Source organism: Mangifera indica, unplaced genomic scaffold (assembly GCF_011075055.1).
Source record: "Mangifera indica cultivar Alphonso unplaced genomic scaffold, CATAS_Mindica_2.1 Un_0039, whole genome shotgun sequence".
Lineage (NCBI taxonomy): Eukaryota > Viridiplantae > Streptophyta > Magnoliopsida > Sapindales > Anacardiaceae > Mangifera > Mangifera indica.
This window is the reverse complement of record NW_025401131.1, coordinates 145,836-170,254: the sequence shown is the minus strand read 5'-3', so window position 1 is coordinate 170,254 and position 24,419 is coordinate 145,836. Positions and strand designations below refer to the sequence as shown.

The following is a 24,419-nucleotide window of genomic DNA, read 5'->3' as shown; positions in this document are numbered from 1 at the left end:
AAATCAAGGTTGATGAGGTGGATTTCAAAAGGGAGAAGGGTGACATTCTAAGCAAATCTCAGCGGAGGAGATTGGTGAAGCAAAGGTGAAACTTCTCCCCTATTAATTCTCCTAAATGACCAATTTAGCATGCTGGAACATTAGGGGCCTAAACGCTCCTATCAAGCAAAAGGAGGTTAGTAGATTCATTTTGAAAAATAAGATTGATATCATGGCTATTCCTAAAACAAAAGTACAAAGTACTAATGTTAATAGAGTATGCTCTAGTATATGGGAAGTGGTGCATATTCAACCAAACATGCAACAAGAAACCAAAAATCAAAAACTGTTTTCATTGTTGATGTGGTTTTAGTTCAAGTTCAACTAATAGGTGAGTTATATTAGGATGATCAAGCAAGTTCAATCCCAAACACAACTCTAAACTACCAAACTCAATAGAAAAAGAATAAGTTCTAGCCAAATAGAATTCAAGAGAGATTTCGGCCAAGGAAGAGAATGATAATAAATGAGATTAAGAACAAACAAACAACAATCTAACCAATAAACCAAGGCCTAAAGGGAAACCCACCAGCCTTGAATCACCACCAACCCCTTGGTCAAGAGTTGGATAAAGAGAAATTGCAAACAATTGCAAGAAAGACTTTCTTTAATATTCAAGCTAAGTGAAAAAACGTACATCAGCCAAGGATAGTTTAAATAGGTTTCAAACTACAATTAAATGAAACCTAAATGAAGCTACATTACATTCCAAGCTCATTTCAAAGACATTTGGCTCTAATCTTCATGTTAATCCCAAAGAAGAATGTAAGGCAAGGGAAGGCTAAATTGTCATGAATTGTCTTGCCAAAAGAAGTAATTCCTAGAGCCATGTGATATGTCAACTCTTGCCTCTTGCTTTGAGCTTCTTTGACTTGCTTAGCTTCACCCAAGGCAACTAACAAACTAAATTAAACATAATCTAGCACAAACAATAAGTAAAGTGCATAATTAGACAATAAAATATCTAGAGCTAATTAAGCACTCCATAGGGTTTGTTGGACTTTTAATGGATCCAAGTGATAAATGAGTGACCAAAGGAGGGCTTGGGACCCCAAAATGAAGGAAGGGACGAAATGGGCTTGAACATAGGTTGGTTTTGTGCTTGCCTCTCTTCAAGACAAGGTTTTGGGCTCCACACTTCATGTAGGGCCGAATTTAACAAGTGATGAGGTTGGACTTGGTATTCTTCTATTGGTCTTGATTGGATTGCACTTGATGGAGTCTTGGATGGACTATGGACTGAGCATGGACCTTCCATTGGATTCGGGTTTGGATCAACTATTTATGTGGTATGAGCAATTTTTTTGTTCTTGTAGTTTAACCAACCAAATCAACTCCAAATCCAACCGAATTCATTTCATCATAATTACAACACAAAGAACTTTCTTTAAAGCTATGAACGTACACAATTGGAGTAGAGTAAGGCAATCAAATTACAAGTAGAATACAATGGCAGAAATGGTAATTATGTTGCAACTCTCTGCCATAATCAAGATTAACACACATACACACTCTAATTTGGATTTCTAAGGAAACATAAAGTGTAACTAAGGCATAAAGGAAAGTTCCACCAACATTGGGGCCTTCCACCACCAATCTTCCACTAAGAATGATTGGATAAAGGAAATAAGAAAGAGAGCCAACAAAGCTTCTTCAAGTTTTCATTCCAAAAGTAAAAAACTGAATTTTACAAAGCATAGCCACTTTATATAGGAGTAAGTGGCGGCAAAATATATGTGTACTTTAAATAAGCCATGTCATACTTTAAATAAATGTAATAGGACAAAATGTTACTATTATTTTATAAAAAGTAGGCTCTTGTCTCCACCAAAGCTCTCATTTCATCCAATTTCGTCCAACCCTCCCAATTGGGCTTACTCACCTCTTTGGGCTTCAAAATGGAGTGATGGATGGTTGTAACTTCACTTGGGCTTCTCAAAATGATGCTTGGACATTTGGACCATTGATGGACTTCAATAGTTGCACTTTTGGATCAATTGGAGCAAGCCATTCATTTAGACCTTGGGTGAATGTAATAAGACTATATCCAAAAGTGGTTTTGGGCCAAAATTGAAGGTGCAATGCTTCCTTTGGCTTGGGATTTGTTGGAACTTCATTCTTCTTGGCTTTAAAGGTTTCATGGAGACTTAAAGATGAGTTGGAACCCAAAAATGACAATGGAGCGGCATATACATCAGGAAGGTTAGGAACATTGTAGTAATGTGAGGGATGGTTCTATAGGCAGAATTTTGATTGGATGGAATAAAGCTGCTATTAGACTCAATGTTATTGCGGATGATACCCAATACATGCATTGTGATGTGAAGCTTGTAAAAGCAACCCTCTGTAAACTTTTTCTCTCTCTAAAATCATGCTCTCCCTTCTCTCTAAAAACTTCTTCTCCCCTCTTCCTCTTTCTTTTAATTAGTGTCTCTCTTTCTCTGCTGGATTGGTATCCTTCGGTCCAGTGACCTTTGGTCACCAGCTCCCCCCCCCCCCCCTCCCACTTCCGGTTGATGCTTAAAACTCTCATTCTTTTAAATGGTGATAGTATTAGAGTCTCTTTTTTCTTTTATTGCAGGTGCTGTTTCTAGTGCTTTTCCCTTTTAAGGCATTTCTCGGTGTCAATCTCATTCCAGTTCCGGTTATCCTTTCTTCAGTTTCGATGCTCCCCTTCTTTTCCGTTGAGCTTTGTAGCTTGTTTTGGTGTTGTTGGTATTCCCTTCCTCTTGAAATTCAAATTTTGGTGTTATTGCTTGTGTTTTGCGCTACTTCCTATTTAGTGTATGCTGCTTTCTTCTTTCCGTGGTAGTATTCTTTTTTCCTCTTTGGGTTATTTTAGTCTGCAGTGCCTTTGTTTGCTCTGCTTTTGCAGGCTGTTTGCATATTTTCAGTAAGTCAATTCTCATGCTTTTTTCTTTCCTCCCTTCTCTCTCAAACGTCCTTTTCCCCTTTTAGTATGTCTTCTTTTGGCTTGGAAAATGCTACTGAAGTTGTGCTACTTATTGCTGCTACCTTGGAATCCGTAAGAGAAAGGGAAAAAAAGTCTTCTTGGAGCTCCCTTTTCTCCCCAAAGAAGTCATGTGCTAAGCTAGAATATATTGAACCTAAAGGAAGAGATGCAAAGGGGTGTGTGTGTGTTGCTCCTCCACTAGAAATTGTGGAGGAGGGTGCTATAAAATGGAGAACATGTGCGGTTGGATTTTTCCTTGGCAAAAGACCTCCGTTCTTGGCTGTTAAGAGAACTCTAGAGAAAATATGGGCTTCCTTTGGTCTTATTGAGGTTATGACCTCTAGCCAAGGTGTTTTTTTTTCTCAAATTCCAAGATATGGATGGAGTTACTAGAGCGGTGGAAGAAGGACAACTAACCATTGGTGGACAACCTTTCCTTATTAGGAAATGGATTACAAACCTCCCCATGATGATCAATGATGTAAAAAAGGTGGCTATTTGGGTTAGATTGTTTGGCATTCCTTTTGAGTATTGGTCTCCAAAAGGCCTTAGCTACATAGCAAGTGCCATTGGAACTCCTCTTTATGCGGATTCTATCACTGAAGGAGGGACAAGACTGGATTTTGCAAGGATATGTATTGAGATCAAAGTGGATGCGGAATGCCTGGAGTCTATAAGTTTAACTCTATCGAATGGTGAAAGCATGGTGATCAATGTAAAGTATAGTTGGAAACCTTTAAAATGCAATGCTTGCCAATGCTTTGGACACTCCACAGCCAGCTGCTCGTTAGCTTCGAAGCTTGTAAGCAGCTCATCTTCTCAGAAAATTCTGAAGGATGGGGCTGGAATGATAGTATCTAAGAAATAACATGGAAAAGATAACATGATGCAAGTGGCAAATGGCAATGACAAGAAGGCCAAAGGCAAAGGAGTGGAGATTCATAATTCGGTGGTAAACACTAATAAAAATAATAGATACTTAGTGTTAGCCAACCATGAGTCCCATGAGCAAGATAAAAGGAGCGTAGGGATTTATGAGGAGGAAAATTCGGAGAAATCTAATGAAGGTGCTAATTCGGCAGGGAAAGAAAAGATGAATGCAGCTAGCACATCCAAGAACAATCAAGTTACAGTAGCAAGTGGAATTATTCTAGAGGGTGATGGAACCGCCACAAGTGGTGTGGAGGACTTGGAAAATAAAGGCTCTCCAACAATAGCTCCATTTGGTGGGAAGCTAAAGGTGGATGAGATGGATCTTAGGAAAAAGGAGGTGGACATGAAGACTATGAATTTGGGGAAGAAATTGGCTAAGCTTAAGAAAGTAAATTCCCCTCCCCCCTTATCCAAATGACCAAGATTACATGCTGAAATATTAGGGGCCTTAATGCTCCTATCAAGCAAAGGGAGGTAAGACACTTCATTAAGAATAATAACATTGAATTAATGGCTGTGCTAGAAACTAAAGTAGGGAATAATAACTTAATTAGAGTGAATGGTAATATTTGGAAGGAGTGGGAGTATGACAATAATAATGATGTTCACCCTAATGGGAGAATTTGGTTAGGATGGAATAAGGAAACTATCAGATTAGACATTATAAAGAAAAAACCCTCAATTCATTCATAGGGTGGCTTGGTTAGTAAAGGAGAACACTCTCATAGCTATAACTATAGTATATGGGTATAATCAACCTTTGGAAAGGAGAAACCTATGGAAGGAAATAGCTAGGTTCTCTAATCAGATGGGGAGGAAACTGTGGCTAATTATGGGCAACTTCAATGTAATTAGGGGTCTGAATGAGAAAATTGGAAGGGTGTCATAGGGAGATACTTATTGTGATGACTTAAACAAGTGTTGTGGGGAGGCAAACCTAGATGATCTTCAGTATATGGGAAATCAGCTCACTTGGAGTAATTGTAGTGAAGGGCATAGAAGGATAACATGGAAATTGAATAGAGCCCTAGTAAATGAACATTGGAAAGATGCTTTTGAGGAATCCTTAGCCATATTTCTCAACTCTTCCATCTCTGATCATTCCCTTTGTATTGTGACTTGTGGAGGTTTTGGAGAGAGAAGGAAGGTCCCATTTAAATTCTACAACATGTGGGCAAATCATAAAAGTTTCCTTAATATTGTGAGGGAGGCTTGGAAAGAGGACATTGAAGGCAACCCTATGTATAATCTCATTAGCAAGCTTAAGAGATTAAAAGAAGATCTAAGGAGGCTAAATAGGGAGGGGTTTTGGAGAATTTCAGAAAAGGTGGAACAAGCAAAAGAAGGCTGGAGGATGTTCTGAATAAGCTCCAAAGCAACCCTCTAAATGAAGACTTAGCTAAGGAGGAGAAGGTTTGGTTGGAGAACTACTCAAGACTTAGTGGAGCTAAAGAATCTTTAGCTCGCCAAAAAGCAAAGGTTCATTGGCTTCAAGAAGGAGATCAAAATACAAAATATTTCTTCAAATGCATTAAAGCTCGTAGGTGTAGGAATTCTATCAATGGTGCGTGCCTAGATGATGGGACCTTTGTGAGTGATATGGAAGATGTTAAGAAAGAATTAGTATGCTATTTCAAGAAGGTCCTCAATTCCACGGATTCAAGCAAATCTAATGTTGGGGAAATTCAAAGGCTGGTAAATTTCCGATTAGAGCTTTAAGAAAAAGAGAACATGATCAAGGAAGTGGAGGAGGATGAAATCAAATCCATTATTTTTGCCATGGACAACAATAAAGCGCTAGGGCCGGATGGATATGGTGCTTTCTTCTTTAAAGTAGCTTGGGAGATTGTTGGGAGTGATGTGGTGAAGGCTATCAAGCACTTCTTCTCCTCGGGTCACCTTCTCAAAGAGGTAAATTGTATTATTTTAACTCTTGTCCCTAAGGTTGCTAACTTTTCAAGTTGTAAAGATTATAGGCCTATAGCTTGCTGTAATACCTTCTACAAATGCATTTCTAAGATCCTTGCAAATCAACTCAAAGTTATCCTCCCTAATTTCATTGATAAAGCCCAATGAAACTTTGTGGGAGGATGGAACATGGCAAGAACATAATGTTGTGTCAAGACCTTATGCATAACTACCATAGAGTGAGCAAAGAAAAGAAATGTGCTATGAAGATTGATCTTTTGAAGGCATATGACACGGTTCATTGGGATTTCATCCTTGCTATTCTTGAAGCAATTGGTTTTCATGGAAAATTCATTGGTTGGATTAGAAGTTGCATCACAACTCCTTCATTCTCCTCGGGAATAAATGGTGAATTGGTGGGTTTCTTCAAGAGCTCTCATGGTCTTAGACAAGGGGACCCGTTATCCTCTTACCTTTTTGTCATGGCAATGGAGATCCTTTCCCGTATGCTTGGACAACTCAAGAACAATCCTTCTTTTGGCCATCATTGGAAATGTAAGAAGAATAATGTAACTCATTTATGCTTTGCCGATGACCTTATTTTGTTTTGTAGGGCAGATTATGATTCTATTGCTCTCATGAAAAGATCCTTAATCCTTTTTCATGAATGGTCCGGACTCCAAATGAATTGCAACAAAAGCAACATTTTCCTTTCCGGGATTCCCCAAGAGGAGAAGGCAAAACTCACGGATTCTATCAATTTGGAGGTGGGAGAATTGCCTTTCAAGTATCTAGGATTTCCAATAACTTCTTCAAAACTCAAAAGTAGTGATTGCAAGCTGCTTATTCATAAGATTGTTGGGAGAATTACTTCATGGCGTAACAAATTCTTATCTTATGCGGATAGGCTCTTACTTATCAAGGCTGTCCTCTTTAGCATTCAAGTGTATTGGTCTTCCATCTTTATTCTTTCTTCAAGTGTCCATAAGGAGATAGATGGGATTTTAAGGAACTTCCTTTGGAGTGGTGCTTCTATGGATGGTAAAAAGGCCAAAGTTGCTTGGGATGAGGTATGTGTTCCTAAAGTGGAGGGTGGCCTAGGCATTATGAGGTGCAAATCTTGGAATAAGGCTGCCATCATTAAGAATATGTGGAAGATACTCCTTGATAAGAGGAATTCACTTTGGGTGGAATGGATTAAGGCAAATAAGCTTAGAGGTAAATGTTTTTGGGAAATCAAACCAAATAGTGAGAGTTCATGGGTTTGGAGGAAGATTGTAGGCCTTAGGGAACAAATGAAGACCAAGTTCAAGAAGATCATTGGCAATGGGGAAAACACTTTTCTTTGGCTTGATAATTGGCACCCCCATGGACCATTATTGGATAAGTATGGTTCCCGGGTTATCTATGATTCGGGGATCCCTAAGAATGCTTTAGTAAAGGAAGTAATTGATGAGAATGTGTGGAAATTGCCAACGGCTAATTCTTGCCACCTTACGAAGATAAAGGAAGCTCTCCCTTGCTGCCCAATGGGTGGTGAGGACTCTTTAATATGGTCCCCTAATACTAATGGCACATTTTCTATCAAATCGACATGGGAGGTAATAAGAAGTAGGAGAGTAAAGGTTACTTGGCAAAACCTTGTATGGTTTTAAAGGCACTTTCTAAGACACTCTTTCATTGTGTGGATGGGTATTAGAGGCAAACTAATGACAAGGGACAAGTTAGTAAGAATCGGCCTTATATCCCAAAATTTATGCCCTTTGTGCAATGAGGACCCGAAAAGCATGGATCATCTCTTTTTTAGGTGTGCTTTTAGCTCCCAAATCTGGAATGGAATGCTTAATCTATGCCATCGACAACTCATTTCCAGCCCGTGGGTTTCTTTGATTGCGGAATTAGCAAACAAATGGAAGGAGAATAGCTTCAAGAATATTGTGAGCAAGCTATGCTTTGGGGCAACCGTCTACCACATATGGAAGGCTAGGAATGACATTTGCTTTGGAAGAGGTGGATTCCCAAAGGAGAGAGTTATAATGCTTATCCAAGATTGTGTTAGAGTTAGAGTATCTTGCTTGAAAAAGGTTAACAAGACTAGGGAAAATGTGCTAATTGCAAACAATTAAGGTATACCTCATGTAATTTTTGAGTAGTCTTATGGTGGTGCTCGGACTTGTGATATGGTGCATATCCATCAAGGCAATGCAACAATTTACAAACTCAAATCTGGAAATTAATGGTCATATGGCACAGCAGCACTTTGTCTTCCAATTTAACCAATCAAATGACCTCCAAAACATACAAAGTATAGATCATTGGAAAGGGTATTCAAAGAGCTTTATAATGGTATATTATAGCAATCACAACTCAACCAACAAGGCATTCAAAACTTGTTTCAAAGTGTGATGACAAAATCTGAAAATGGCAAAATCACACACTGTGAACAGTATCGGACATATAACACACATTCACACTTTGGATTTAAAGGATAACAAAAAAGTTAACCAAGGCATAAAGGAAATTTCCACCAACCTTGGGGTCTTCCACAACCAATTCTTCCTCCAAGATGAATTGGATAAAGGAAAAAGCAACTAAAGAAAAGCTACAAAGCTTTACTTGAATATTTCATTATCAAAGAAGTCTAGCCCTTTACAAGTGAAAATCCACTTTCATATACAAGAGCAAGTGGCGGCAAAAATTGGGCATTAATTTGACATGGAAGCTTTTTCCTTCATTTAAGCTTAACCATTCATTCAATACTAAGACCATACCATATTAATTGAAGAAAACAACAAAAGGGAACAACTTTTCCCTAAAAGGTGAAACTATGTGTACCAACTAAAGTTACTTGCCTCCCTTTTAGTTGCAATCCAACTAAATGGGCTTCATGGCATCTTGGGCTCCATTTAAGTGATGGAGGGTTGCCTCATCTACTTGGGCTTCAAGTGGGCTTGTAGTTGGCTTCTTGGACTCATTTAAGTTTCCATTTCATTAAGGCCTTGGATGCAAGTAATGAGATTGCACCCAAAAGGTAAAGTTGGGCCAAGGTGAAAAAAGCAATGAATCTTTGGGCTTGCATGGAGCTAATTCTTCATTCTCAATGGTGGCTTGAGTCAAATGGAGATTTGATAAAGACTTGGAAGCTAGGGTTGGAGAGGTAGCCGAAAATACATCAAAAATTCAGCTTGAGCAATCTTCAAGTCCCATCCCTTAAGTGCTTGTTAACCAAAGTCCTCAAGATTGTTCCCAAAGTCCTATTAGTTACTTCGGTTTAGCCATTGGCTTGAGGGTGATGAGAGGTGATAAACATGAGCTTGGTTCCCATTTTGCTCCATAATGTCCTCCAAAAATGGCTCAAGAACTTGGTGTCTCGATCCGAAACTATGGTTTTTGGAATTCCATGTAGCTTCACCACTTCCTTGAAGAACAATTCAACCACCTTGCTAGCATCTTCAGTCTTGGAACAAGGGATGAAGTGGGCCATTTTAGAGAATTTATCTACCACCACCATTATAGCATCCTTTCCCCTTTGAGTTCTTGGAAGAGCCAAAATAAAATCCATGCTAAGATCCTCCCATGGCTGCCCCGAAATAGGTTAAGGCATGTAAGGACCAGGTTTGAAATGAGACTTGGACCTTTGACATGTGCCACACCTTGCAATAATGGCTTGGACGTCACTCACCATCTTAGGCCAATAGAAATGCTCTTTAAGCATGTCTAAGGTCTTATTTATGCCAAAATGACCTGCTAATCCACCACCATGTGTCTCCCTAATAAGAAGTTCCCTAAAAGAGCTCTTAGGGATGTATAATTTAGCTCCTTTGAAAGGAAAACCAACATGGACAAAATAGTCTTCATATGCCCCTCTAGAACACTTCTTCATGATCTCCCAAAGCTTATCATCTTCATTGTAATATTGTCTCATAAGTTGGAAACCTAGAACTCTTGCATCAAGAATGGATAACAAGTAATGCCTTCTTGAAAGAGCATCGACAACTACATTGGAAGAACCTTGTTTATATGCTGAAGCAAAGGAGAAAGACTGGAGGAATTCCACCCATTTAGCATGCCTTGAACTTATCTTATGTTAGCTACTAAGAAACTTCAAGGCTGGGTGATTGGAATGAAGCACAAATTGTTTAGGCCTTAGATAATGACTCCAATGATCAAGGGCTCTAACAATTGCATAGAATTCTTTGTCATAGGTGGAGTATCTTCTCTTGGACTCATTGAGCTTCTCACTAAAGTAAGAAATAGGCCTTTTGGCTTGAGTTAGGACTGCCCCAATGCGAACTCCACTTGCATCACATTCCACTTCAAATACTGATGCGAACCTTGACGATTTGTCGCAAGACCCAACACTCAAGAAGATATTTTCCCAGGATTGAATCGGTTTCGTCATGTAATTAAACCTTGACCCAAATCGATATGGAATCAAACGAACCTTGGTATTGAGAATGGTGAACGCCACAAGACAAGCTTGATAAGTTCAAAGATTGTAAACTCAATAGTAAGCAATCTATTTGTGAAAAATCAGCCAAAAAGTTTTTTATTCATTATGAAATGTTTTGTTTTTATAGTACAATGCCAACTTAACCCTAACTACCCATGACCCAATGGACTTCCAAACTTCCCAAGCCCATTACCTAAGTAACTACCCAAAGCACTAATTAAATTAAAAGAAAAGATGTCACTTAGGCTCAATAAAGTCTAGCCCAATCACAAACAAGATCAAAATCATAAAACTGAAAATCCTAAATTTGGGTAAACAAAAAAAACTATGAAATACGGACTGGAATGACGTTATTTGGGCCTCCAACTTGAGTTCAACTAGAAAACCTCTAGGTTATGGTTATAGAGCTCAAAACGAGCTTCACGTTGATATATTACAGGCCCCATAACTCTTCCTGGATCAAAAGTTATGGCCATTCAAAGTTTGCTTACGCATAAGCTTGGGCCTGAATCAAGTTGATCTCTCTGTTGGCTCCTTCAAGCATCCAATCGTCCTTGAGTGAGCTGATCTTAGTCTCCAAGCCCTCCACGAGTCCAACTAAGGCTTGTTGCATCTTCTTAGCTCTGCTCCTCGTAATTGGCCCAATCGGAATATGTAGCGAATCTTCTTGAGGGCTCGATGTGTCTACGATGTCTCTATCATCCCTTCCCTCTTGAAAAGGATTTGTCCTCAAATCTACATCATCAAAAGGAGATAAGTCAGAAACATTAAAAGTAGCACTTATATTATACTCACCTGGAAGATCCAATCTATAAGCATTATCATTGATCCGCTTGAGTACTTGAAATGGCCCATCGCCTCTCGGATGCAACTTAGATCTGCGTTGGGATGGAAACCGTTCCTTCTGCATGTGCACCCAAACCCAATCACCAGGTTGGAAGACCACCTTGTGCCTTCCTTTGTTAGCTTGTTTGACATATTGCTTAGTCCTTCTCTCAATATTTTGTCTAACTTTCTCATGAAGCTGTCGAACTAACTCTGCCTTTCTTTTGCCATCTAAATTGGTACGTTCCTCAATAGGCAAAGGTAACAAGTCCAAAGGTGTAAATGGATTAAAACCATAAACAACTTCAAAAGGTGAATAACCAGTAGATGTATGCACCACCCTATTATATGCAAATTCTACATGTGGCAAGCTTTCCTCCCAAGTTCTCAAATTCTTTTCTAATGCAGCACGCAATAACTGAGATAAAGTTCTATTAACTACCTCTATTTGTCCATCTGTCTGTGGGTGACAAGTTGTAGAAAATAGTAGTTTAGTACCTAACTTACCCCACAATACCTTCCAGAAATAACTTAAGAACTTCACATCACGATCAGATACAATACTTCTTGAAACTCCATGCAAACACACGATCTCCCTGAAAAACAAATTAACAATGTAAGTTGCATCATTAGTTGTACGACATGGAATAAAGTGTGCCATTTTTGAAAACCTATCAACTACGACAAAAACCGAATCACTACCCTTCCTAGACCTAGGTAATCCTAAAACAAAGTCCATAGAAATATCCTCCTATGGTACAGAAGGAATAGGTAAAGGTGTATATAAACCATGGGGTAAGACTCTAGACTTGGCCTGTTTACACTTAATACAACGAGTACAAACATGCTCTACATCTCGTTTCATATGTGGCCAAAAGAAATGCTCTTGTGGTAAAGTCTTAGCTATGCCGAAATGACCCATTAATCCACCCCCATATGCTTCCCTCATAAGCAATTCACGTAAGGAACTCATAGGCACACATAATCTATTTTCACGAAATAAATAACCATCATGCCTATAAAATTTACCAAATGCAGTCTTCTCACAAGCTTCATAAATACTGGAAAGGTCAGAATCATTCATATACAAATCCTTTATGTACTCCAAACCAAGTAATTTAGTATCTAAAGTCGAGATTAGAGTATACCTGCGAGATAATGCATCTGCCACAACATTTTCCTTACCTTGTTTGTAATGAATGACATAAGGAAAAGATTCGATGTATTCAACCCATCTTGCGTGTCTCTTGTTCAACTTACCTTGTCCCTTTAAATGTTTTAGGGACTCATGATCTGTCCTGATGACGAACTCACGTGGCCAAAGGTAATGCTGCCATATCTCTAATGTTCTCACCAAAGCGTACAACTCCTTGTCATAAGTAGGGTACTTCAAAGCGGGTCCATTGAGCTTCCCACTGAAATACGCTATGGGTCTATTTTCCTACATCAAAACAGCTCCAATACCAATACCTGAAGCATCACACTCAAGCTCAAATGGTTTAGAAAAATCAGGTAGCGCAAGTAAAGGTGCAGAACTTAACTTATCCTTAATTAATGCAAATGCACGCTCTTGTTCCTCACCCCACCTAAATCCTACATTCTTTTTAATAACTTTAGTTAGTGGTGCCGCTAGTATACTAAAGTCTCTTACAAATCTCCTATAAAAACTAGCTAAACTATGAAAACTCCTAACCTCAGTCATAGAAGTAGGTGTTAGCCACTCTCAGATAACCTTGACCTTCTCCTCATCTACCTTAATTTCATTAGATGAAACCACAAATCCTAGGAACACAACTTGGTCAGTGCAAAAGGAACATTTCTTAAGATTACCAAATAACCTCTCTTTCCTAAGCACAAGCAACACATCATGCACATGTCCTATATGCTCATCTAGACTACGACTATAAATGAGAATATCATCAAAATAAATGACTACAAACTTGCTAATAAATGCACGCAAGACATGGTTCATTAATCTCATAAACATACTAGGTGCATTAGTAAGCCCAAATGGCATTACCAACCATTCATATAGTCCATGCTTGGTTTTAAAAGCAGTTTTCCATTCATCACCCTCTTTCATCCTAATCTGATGATACCCACTTTTTAAATCAATTTTTGAAAAGATTCAAGATCTATGCAACTCATCAAGCATATCATCTAACCTAGGTATAGGATAGTGATACTTTACAGTGATTTTGTTGACGGCTCGACAGTCAACGCACATTCTCCATGTCCCATCCTTCTTAGGCACTAGAATCACTAGTACGACACATGGACTCATGCTCTCTCTCACGTATACCTTCTTCATCAACTCCTCGACTTGCCTTTGAAGCTCCTTTGTCTCATCAGGATTACTTCTATAAGCTGGTCGGTTGGGTATTGTTGCTCCAGGTATGAAGTCGATTTGGTGCTCGATCCCACGAATTGGAGATAGTCCATTAGGAATCTCCTCAGGGAATACGTCTTCAAACTCCTGCAAAAGAGAAACAAACATACTAGGAAGAGAATTGTCAACATTAGTGAAAGATATAAAACTTTCCTTGTAAACTAACAATAATGGATATTGTTTAGTCACAAGGGCAGTCCTTACATCACTTATCTTCCCATAAAAACTCTTTTTTTTTCGCTCCTTGTTTTCTTTCTTGTTTTTTTCTCTCATGGCCGAATTACTCACCCTCTTTTTCCTCTCCCCTCTTTTTGGCCTTACTTTTTCTTCGCTCATCTTCATTCATATTTTCTCTCTTTTTGTTTTGACTCTCACTTTCTTTTCTCTCTTCATTCATCTTTCTTCTCCTCACTTGATCCTCAAAAACTTGCTTTGGTGACAATGGTACAAGTGTGATGAGTTTATGGCTCATTATGAAAGAGTATATATTCTTAAATCCGTCATGTGTCACCTTTCTATCATATTGCCATGGTCTCCCTAACAAGATGTGTCCAGCATGCATAGGTACTACATCACACAACACCTCATCTTGATACCTACCCACAGACAAAGCCACCACTACTTGTTTGTTCACCCTAATTTCTCCACAGTCATTCAACCATTGAAGCTTATAAGGTCTAAGGTGTTTGATTGTGGTTAAACTAAGTTTTTCTACAAGTTTGGTACTGGCTACGTTCGTGCAACTACCCCCATCTATAATTAAAGTACACACCTTACCCGTCACATGACATCTAGTATGGAAAATATTCTCTCTTTGCTCATCATTTTCTTCTGTATAATGTAAACTCAAAGCTCTCCTAGACACTAATGCCTCACCTTCTACTGCATACTCCAACTCTACATCACTAGCATCCTCTATTGGTGGCATAGACTCATCACTAGACTCTTCCTCTATCTCATATTCACCATCCTCTCTCAATACCATGGTTCTTTTGTTAGGACATTGGGAAGCTATGTGACCCTTACCCAAACACTTAAAACATTTTATCTTACTGTTCTTCTTCGATGGTTCGGGTTTAATACTAGACTTTTCTTGGCTAGACTCCTCTCCCTTAGGTTTAGAGTACTCAGTTTTTGGCTTAAAAGGTGGCCTATCATCTCTCTTTGACACACTCGGTTTTCCAAGACTAGAATAGGAAACTACATCCCTTTTACCCTTACACTATAATTGTCTTTCTATCTTCATTGCCATATGTACCAAATCCTCTAGCTCTACATAGTGTTGGAGCTCTACAACATTTGCTATTTCCCTATTCAACCCATTTAAAAACCTAGCCATAGTGGTTTCCCTATCTTCCTCTATATTAGCCATAATCATGGCTATCTCCATCTCCTTATGATAGTCCTCCACACTCTTGGTCCCTTGCCTAAGCCCTTGTAACTTCTGAAGTAAATCCCTATGGTAGTGACTAGGAACAAAATGTTGCCTCATTACACTCTTCATATCATCCCAAGTATCTATGGGTCTACCCAAGCTCCTACGTCTACTTTTCAACAACTGGTCCCACCAAATGCTAGCATAATCAGTGAATTCTACAGTAGCCAACTTCATCTTTTTCTCCTCAGAATACCTATGTATATCAAAACTTGATCTACTTTTCGCTCCCAATCTAAGTAGGCTTTCGGATCGTTTCTACCCTAAAAAGGTGGAATTTTCATCTTAATGCTACTGAGGTTACTATCACTATGCCTACCCTCTTTATACATACATTTCTATGACTTCGATGTCCTCCTTTACTCCTTATATTATTCAACCTATCACTTATTCCATCATCCTCGCTGTTGGTAACTATCCTATCCTCCTCCCTTACTACTGATGCTTTTCTCCTACCTTTAGTTGTACTACTTTCCCCTCAATCACTTTGTTGCTACTCTAATTTGTCTAATCTATCGTTAACACTCCCTATTACATTAAAAAGTTGCTCAAACTGTTGTTGGATTGCTTGCAATGTAAAAGCCTCGGTTTTACCCGAATCTTCTACCATGTTATAATTTCGAAAACAAAATGTGTTTGTGAACAGTAATCCTCACACGCTCCCTCACATGTTTGCACTCGTGCTCGTGTTTTCACTCTAATGTTCTCACCACTCTCTAATCAAAATGATACTTGTGACAAATGACCACCAGTCAATCTAGGTTATATTACGATTACCGACAACTAAAATAAAGAGACTAAGATTCAAGAAGAAAGAAAATTTTCAAAATCGGAAAAAAAAAATGACATAATTTCAAGAATGAATAGTCAGGGGAAAGAAATTCAAAAGAGATGACAAGAATAAAAGAAATCAAATTCAAAAGTGGTAAGTCTGCTAACTTTCTCCTTGATCTCTTTTCTTTTTTTTTACGTTTTTTTTTTTGCTCCTTTTTTTTCTGTGTTTTTTCTTCTTTTTTTTTTTATGCTACTTGGCCGAAAATAGGAAAGAAAATAACTTCTTTAGATCACACAAATCCCCTCCTAAAAAAAAATTCTAAGCAATTAACGAAATAACCAAGGTTTAATCCCCTAATTTAGGACTATCAAAATTTTCAAGGAAAAATTAAATTTTTAGGCACAAATCAAGAACTCAATCTCCCAACGTAGGTAATTACAATGCTTCTCCTAAAGATTAAAGGAAACAAGGCAATCCTAATCCAAGATTATTCTCCCCAATTTCGGAATCCCACTTTTTCCCACTGTTTTTTTTTTTTGCTACTGTTTTTTTTTTTTTTTTGACAATCAAGGCAATTTAAACCAAGGCAATCAAACAATAATTTCCACCAAGAACTACCCTTGCACTTTTGGCAACAACAAAATCTTTCCCAAGAGGTCAAGAATCCCACACAAAGCCAATCCCTAATTCACTCGCCAAAGGATATATATTTTCGGCCTCAACAATATATTTATTTCGTTTTTTTTTTTTTTTTTTTTTTTTTTTTTTGATCAATCAAGAAGACAATTAGACACCCACACAACCTAGAATTTGACTATTCCAAGGTTAATCACAAATTCAAGAATTTGATGGAAACAAGGACACTAACATAATCAAGAATTTAAGAATTTGATGGAAACAAGGACACCAAAACACATTCAAGAATTTGATGGAAACAAGGACACCAAAACACAATAAAAAAATGAAAACGAAATCAACAAGAGAACGAAATCACGACTAATGACGAAGAGAATTCCTACTCGAAAACACAAGAAAAGATAGATACGGAACTTGATTCGACTCGGCTCTGATACCAACTGATGCGAACCTTGACGATTTGTCGCAAGACCTAACACTCAAGAAGATATTTTCCCAGGATTGAATCGGTTTCGTCACGTAATTAAACCTTGACCTGAATTGATATGGAATCGAACGAACCTTGGTATTGAGAATGGTGAACGCCACAAGACAAGCTTGATAAGTTCAAAGATTGTAAACTCAATAGTAAGCAATCTATTTGTGAAAAATCAGCCAAAAAGTTTTTTATTCATCATGAAATGTTTTGTTTTTATGGTACAATGCCAGCTTAACCCTAACTACCCATGACCCAATGGACTTCCAAACTTCCCAAGCCCATTACCTAAGTAACTACCCAAAGCACTAATTAAATTAAAAGAAAAGATGTCACTTGGGCTCAATAAAGTCTAGCCCAATCACAAACAAGATCAAAATCATAAAACTGAAAATCCTAAATTTGGGTAAACAAAAAAAACTATGAAATACGGACTGGAATGACGTTATTTGGGCCTCCAACTTGAGTTCAACTAGATAACCTCTAGGTTGTGGTTATAGAGCTCAAAACGAGCTTCGTGTTGATATATTACAGGCCCCGTAACTCTTCCCGGATCAAAAGTTATGGCCATTCAAAGTTTGTTTGCGCATAAGCTTGGGCCTAAATCAAGTTGATCTCTCTGTTGGCTCCTTCAAGCATCCAATCATCCTTGAGTGAGCTGATCTTAGTCTCCAAGCCCTCCACGAGTCCAACTAAAGCTTGTTGCATCTTCTTAGCTCTGCTCTTCATAATTGGCCCAATCGGAATATGTAGCGAATCTTCTTGAGGGCTCAAGGCGTCTACGATGCCTCTATCAAATACCTTGTCAAAATCAGGTAGAGCAAGTATGGGGGCTTCACATAACTTCCTTTTAACCTCTTCAAATGCTTTGGAGGCTGTCGTGGACCATTCAAACCCATTTTTCTTCATACATTCAGTGATGGGAGCCATGAGAGTGTTAAAATGAGGCACAAAAGGCCTATAAAAAGAAGCAAGGTCGTGGAAGCTCCTAACTTCAGTGAGAGTCTTTGGTTGGGGCCAAGTTTTAATGGCATCTACCTTGGATTGATCTACTTGAATGCCATCCTTAGAAACTACATATCCAAGGAACACAACTTGGTCTAGAAAGAATTCACACTTCTCTTCTTTTGCATATAACTTATTTTTCCTCAACACATCAAAAACACTTCTCAAATGCAAGACATGATCATCAAAAGTTTTGCTATATACTAATATGTCATCAAAATAAACAACAACAAATGCACCAATGTAAGGTTTGATTACCTCATTCATAAGCCTCATGAAAGTGCTTGGAGCATTTGAAAGGCCAAAGGGCATAACCAACCATTCATATAAGCCTCCCTTAGTCTTGAAGGTTGTCTTCCATTCATCTCCTTCTTTCATCCTTATTTGATGGTAGCCACTCCTTTGATCAATTTTGAAGAAGACACAAGCACCATGTAACTCATCAAGCATGTCATCAAGTCTAGGGATGGGATACCTATACTTGATGGTTATATTGTTAATGGCTTTACTATCCACACACATCCTATATGAGCCATCTTTCTTAGGAACAAGTAGGGCTGGAACGGAACATGGACTCATGCTAGGCTTCACAAAGCCTTTTTCAATCAATTCTTCCACTTGCCTTTGCAACTCTTTAGTCTCCATGGGATTGCATCTATAGGCTGGCTTATTAGGCAATGGTGCACCCGAAACCAAGTCAATTTGATGCTCAATGCCTCTTATAGGAGGGAGGCTGGATGGAAGCTCTAGTGGGAACACATCTTCAAATTCAGCCAAGAGAGATTGAACTAAGGTATGGGCTTCTTTCTTCTCATGTTTGAGCTCCCCTTCAAGTATAAGTAATGCAAAGACAGGTTGCAAACTCAAAAGAGCCCTTTCTACTTGCTGCCCATTCATATACATACTCTCCCTTTTAACTTCTTTCCCTTTGATAGCCTTGTTAGCTTTTTGGGGACTAAGACGTAGCAAAGTAATGGTCTTCCCCTTGAATTTGAAGGAATAAGTGTTCTTTTTACCATTATGAGTTACTTCTCTATCAAATTGCCAAGGTCTCCCTAGCAACAAATGGCATGCATCCATGGGAACTACATCACACACAATCTCATCTTGGTAATGCTTGCCAATAGAGAAGGAAACAAGTACTTGTTTGGCTACTTGGAGGCTGGTCCCATTGCTCAACCATTGGAGCTTATATGGTTGAGGATAAGGTATGGTAGACAATCCAAGTTTCTCCACTAATATAGATGAAGCCACATTTGCACAACTTCCACTATCTATAGCTCGCCAAAAAACAAAGGTTCATTGGCTTCAAGAAGGAGATCAAAATACAAAATATTTCTTCAAATACATCAAAGCTCGTAGGTGTAGGAATTCTATCAATGGTGTGTGCCTAGATGATGGGACCTTTGTGAGTGATATGGAAGATGTTAAGAAAGAATTAGTATGTTATTTCAAGAAGGTCCTCAATTCCACAGATTCAAGCAAATCTAATGTTAGGGAATTTCAAAGGATACTAAATTTCCGATTAGAGCTTCAAGAAAAAGAGAACATGATCAAGGAAGTGGAGGAGGATGAAATCAAATCCATTATTTTTGCCGTGGACAACAATAAAGCGCCAGGGCCGGATGGATATGGTGTTTTCTTCTTTAAAGTAGCTTGGGAGATTGTTGGGAGTGATGTGGTGAAAGCTATCAAGCACTTCTTCTCCTCGGGTCACCTTCTCAAAGAAGTAAATTGTACTATTTTAGCTCTTGTCCCTAAGGTTGCTAACTCTTCAAGGTGTAAAGATTATAGGCCTATAGCTTACTGTAATACCATCTACAAATGCATTTCTAAGATCCTTGCAAATCGACTCAAAGTCATCCTCCCTAATTTCATTGATAAAGCCCAAGGAGCCTTTGTGGGAGGACGGAACATTGGTGAGAACATAATGTTGTGTCAAGACCTTATGCATAACTACCATAGAGTGAGCAAAGAGAAGAAATGTGCTATGAAGATTGATCTTTTGAAGGCATATGACATGGTTCATTGGGATTTCATCCTTGCTATTCTTGAAGCAATTGGTTTTCATGGAAAATTCATTGGTTGGATTAGAAGTTGCATCACAACTCCTTCATTCTCCTTGGGAATAAATGGTGAATTGGTGGGTTTCTTCAAGAGCTCTCATGGTCTTAGACAAGGGGACCCGTTATCCCCTTACCTTTTTGTCATGGCAATGGAGATCCTTTCCCGTATGCTTAGACAACTCAAGAACAATCCTTCTTTTGGCCATCATTGGAAATATAAGAAGAACAATATAATTCATTTATGCTTTGCCAATGACCTTATTTTGTTTTGTAGGGCAGATTATGATTCTATTGCTCTCATGAAAAGATCTTTAATCCTTTTTCATGAATGGTCCGCACTCCAAATGAATTGCAACAAAAGCAACATTTTCCTTTCTGAGATTCCCCAAGAGGAGAAGGCAAAACTCGCGGATTCCATTAATTTGGAGGTGGGAGAATTGCCTTTCAAGTATCTAGGGGTTCCAATAATGATGTATTTTCGGCTACCTCTCCAACCCTAGCTTCCAATTCTCTATCAAGTCTCCATTTGGCTCAAGCCACCATTGAGAATGAAGAATTAGCTCCATGCAAGCCCAAAGATTCATTGCTTTTTCCACATTGGCCCAACTTTACTTTTGGGTGCAATTTCATTACTTGCATCCAAGGCCTTAATGAAATGGAAACTTAAATGAGTCCAAGAAGCCAACTCCAAGCCCACTTGAAGCCCAAGATGCCATGAAGCCCATTTAGTTGGATTGCAACTAAATGGGAAGCAAGTAACTTTAGTTGGTGGACATAGTTCCACCTTTTAGGGAAAAGTTGTCCCTTTTTGTTGTTTTCTTGAATTAATATAGTATGGCCTTAGTATTGAATGAATGGTTAAGCTTAAATGAAGGGAAAAGCTTCCATGTCAAAATTAATTCTCCATTTTGCCGCCACTTGCTCTTGTATATATGAAAGTGGATTTTCATTTGTAAGCTAGACTTCTTTGCTAATGAAAAATTCAAGTAAAGCTTTGTAGCTTTTCTTTAGTTGCTCTTTCCTTTATCCAATTCATCTTGGAGGAAGAATTGGTGGTGGAAGACCCCAAGGTTGGTGGAAATTTCCTTTATGCCTTGGTTAACTTTCTTGTTACCCCTTGAAATCCAAAGTGTGAATGTGTGTTATATGCCCGGATACTGTTCACAGTATGTAATTTTGCCATTTTCAGATTTTGCCATCCAACTTTGAAACTAGTTTTGAATGCCTTGTTGATTGAGTTGTGATTGCTATCATATATCATTAGAAAGCTCTTTGAATGCCCTTTCCAATGAACCATAATTTGTATGTTTTGGAAGTCATTTGATTGGTCAAATTGGAAGACAAAATGCTGCTGTGCCATATGAACAATAAATTCCAAATTTTCAGTTTGTGACTTGTTGCATTGCCTTGATGGATATGCACCAAATAACTTCTTCAAAACTCAAAAGTAGTGATTGCAAGCTACTCATTCATAAGATTGTTGGGAGAATTACTTCATGGCGTAACAAATTCTTATCTTATGCGGGTTAGGCTCTTACTTATCAAGGCTGTCCTCTTTAGCATTCAAGTGTATTGGTCTTCCATCTTTATTCTTCCTTCAAGTGTCCATAAGGAGATAGATGAGATTTTAAGGAACTTCCTTTGGAGTGGTGCTTCTATGGATGGTAAAAAGGCCAAAGTTGCTTGAGATGAGGTATGTGTTCCTAAAGTGGAGGGTGGCCTAGGCATTATGAGGTGCAAATCTTGGAATAAGGCTGCCATCATTAAGAATATGTGGAAGATACTCCTTGATAAGAGGAATTCACTTTGGGTGGAATGGATTAGGGCAGATAAGCTTAGAGGTAAATGTTTTTGGGAAATCAAACCGAATAGTGAGAGTTCATGGGTTTGGTGGAAGATTGTAGGCCTTAGGGAACAAATGAAGACCAAGTTCAAGAAGATCATTGGCAATGCGGAAAACACTTTTCTTTGGCTTGATAATTGGCACCCCCATGGACCGTTATTGGATAAGTATGGTTCCCGGGATATCTATGATTCGAGGATCCCTAAGAATGCTTTAGTAAAGGAAGTAATTGATGAGAATGGGTGGAAATGGCCAGCGGCTAATTCTTGCCACCTTATGGAGATAAAGGAAGCTCTCCCTTGCTACCCAATGGGTGGTGAGGACTCTTTAATATGGTCCCTTAATACTAATGGCACATTTTCTATCAAATCGGCATGGGAGGTAATAAGAAGTAGGAGAGTAAAGGTTACTTGGCACAATCTTGTATGGTTTAAAAGGCACTTTCTAAGACACTCTTTCATTGTGTGGATGGGTATTAGAGGCAAACTAATAACAAGGGACAAGTTAGTAAGAATCGGCCTTATATCCTAAAATTTATGCCCTTTATGCAATGAGGACCTGGAAAGCATGGATCATCTCTTTTTTAGGTGTGCTTTTAGCTCCCAAATCTGGAATGGAATGCTTAATCTATGCCATCAGCAACTCATTTCCAGCCCGTGGGTTTCTTTGATTGCGGAATTGGCAAACAAATGGAAGGAGAATAGCTTCAAGAATATTGTGAGCAAGCTATGCTTTGGGGCAACTGTCTACCACATATGGAAGGCTAGGAATGACATTTGCTTTGGAAGAGGTGGATTCCCAAAGGAGAGAGTTATAATGCTTATCCAAGATTGTGTTAGAGTTAGAGTATCTTGCTTGAAAAAGGTTAACAAGACTAGGGAAAATGTGCTAATTGTAAACAATTGGGGTATACCTCATGTAATTTTTGAGTAGTCTTATGGTGGTGCTCGGACTTGTGATGTATTCTTTGTATTAGGTTTTGTGTTGATGCTGTGGTGTTTGTGTACCATTTTGGTTTGTGTTGAGTTTTGTTTCGGCATAACCTAGGGGATTGTCCTAGGTATGCTTGTGTTTGGCTTTTCTAGGGGCTTGTCCTAGATTTCCATTGTATATCCTTTTCTCCTTGGTATAAATTATTACTTACCAAAAAAAAAATAAACTACTGCAAATTTACCTATGAAAGCACGTAAGACATGATTCATTAACCTCATGAATGTACTAGGTGCATTAGTTAAACTAAAAGGCATTACTAACCACTCATACAATCCATATTTAGTTTTAAATGCGGTCTTCCATTCATCTCCCTCTTTCATGAGAAATTTGATAGTTGCCACTCTTTAAATCAATTTTTGAAAACACACACGAACCATACAACTCATCAAGCATATCATCTAATCTAGGGATAGGATGTCTATACTTTACTGTGATCTTATTGATGGCTCAGCAATCCATACACATGCACCATGTTCCATCTTTCTTTGGGACTAGAATGACAGGAACAGAGCATGGGCTAAGACTCTCTCTAACAAATCCCTTTTCCACCAACTCATCCACTTGCCTTTGTATCTCCTTTGTCTCCTCAGGATTAGTTCTATAAGTAGGTCGATTTGATATGGCAGCCCTAGGTATAAAGTTGATTTGGTGCTCAATACCTCTTAAAGGAGGTAATCCATAGGGAATCTCTTCGGGAAACAAGTCTTCAAACTCCTGCAATAATAAAACAACCATACTAGGCAAAGAGGGGTTAAGGTCATTAGTAAGAAAATAAACATCCTTGTACATAAGTACAAGTAGTTGCTGCCTTGCGATCATAGCACTTTTAACCTCACTTTTTCTGGCAAACACACTCACTCTCTTACTTTTCTCTCCTTTGTGTACACTTTTCTCTTTAGCTTTTCTCTCGGCCTTACTCTTTTCACTTGGATTTTACCTCTCAGTCTCACTTCCTGATCCAAACCTGGATCCAATTGAAGGTCCATGCCTGATCCATAGTCCATCCAAGACTCCATCAAGTGCAATCCAATCAAGACTAATAAAATAATACCAAGTCCAATCTCATCACTTGACAAGTTTGGCCCTACATGAAGTGTGGAGTCCAAAACCTTGTTTTGAAGAGAATCAAGCACAAACCCAAGCTATGTTCAAACCCATTTCGTCCCTACCTTCATTTTGGGGTCCCAAGCCCTCCTTAGGTCACTCTCTTATCACTTGGGTCCACTAAAAGTCCAACAAGCCCAATAGAGAGTTTAATTAGCTCTTTGTATTTTATTGTCTAATTATGCACTTTATTTGTTGTTTGTTCTAAACTATGTTTAATTCAGTTTGTTAGTTGCCTTGGGTGAAGCTAAGCAAGTCAAAGAAGCTCAAAGAAAGAGACAAGAGTTGACACATCACATGGCTCTAGGAATTACTTCTTTTGGCAAGACAATTCATGACAATTTGGCCTTCCCTTGCCTTACATTCTTCTTTAGGACATATCACATGGCTCTAGGAATTACTTCTATTAGCAAGGCAATTCATGACAATTTGGCCTTCCCTTGCCTTACATTCTTCTTTGGGACATATCACATGGCTCTAGAAATTACTGGCAAGGCAATTCATGACAATTTGGCCTTCCCTTGCCTTACTTTCTTTTTTGGGATTAACATGAAGATTAGAGCCAAATGTCTTTGAAATGAGCTTGA

General features: G+C 38.6%; 1 protein-coding gene across 1 annotated transcript; it reads left to right on the top strand.

Annotated features, from left to right (window-relative positions):
- The first annotated feature begins 3,368 nt into the window (after window positions 1-3,368).
- LOC123206505 lies at window positions 3,369-3,860 on the top strand. The gene has a single exon (XM_044623735.1). It carries the CDS (start codon window positions 3,369-3,371, stop codon window positions 3,858-3,860), a length of 492 nt encoding a protein of 163 aa, XP_044479670.1.
- Window positions 3,861-24,419: the final 20,559 nt, after the last annotated feature.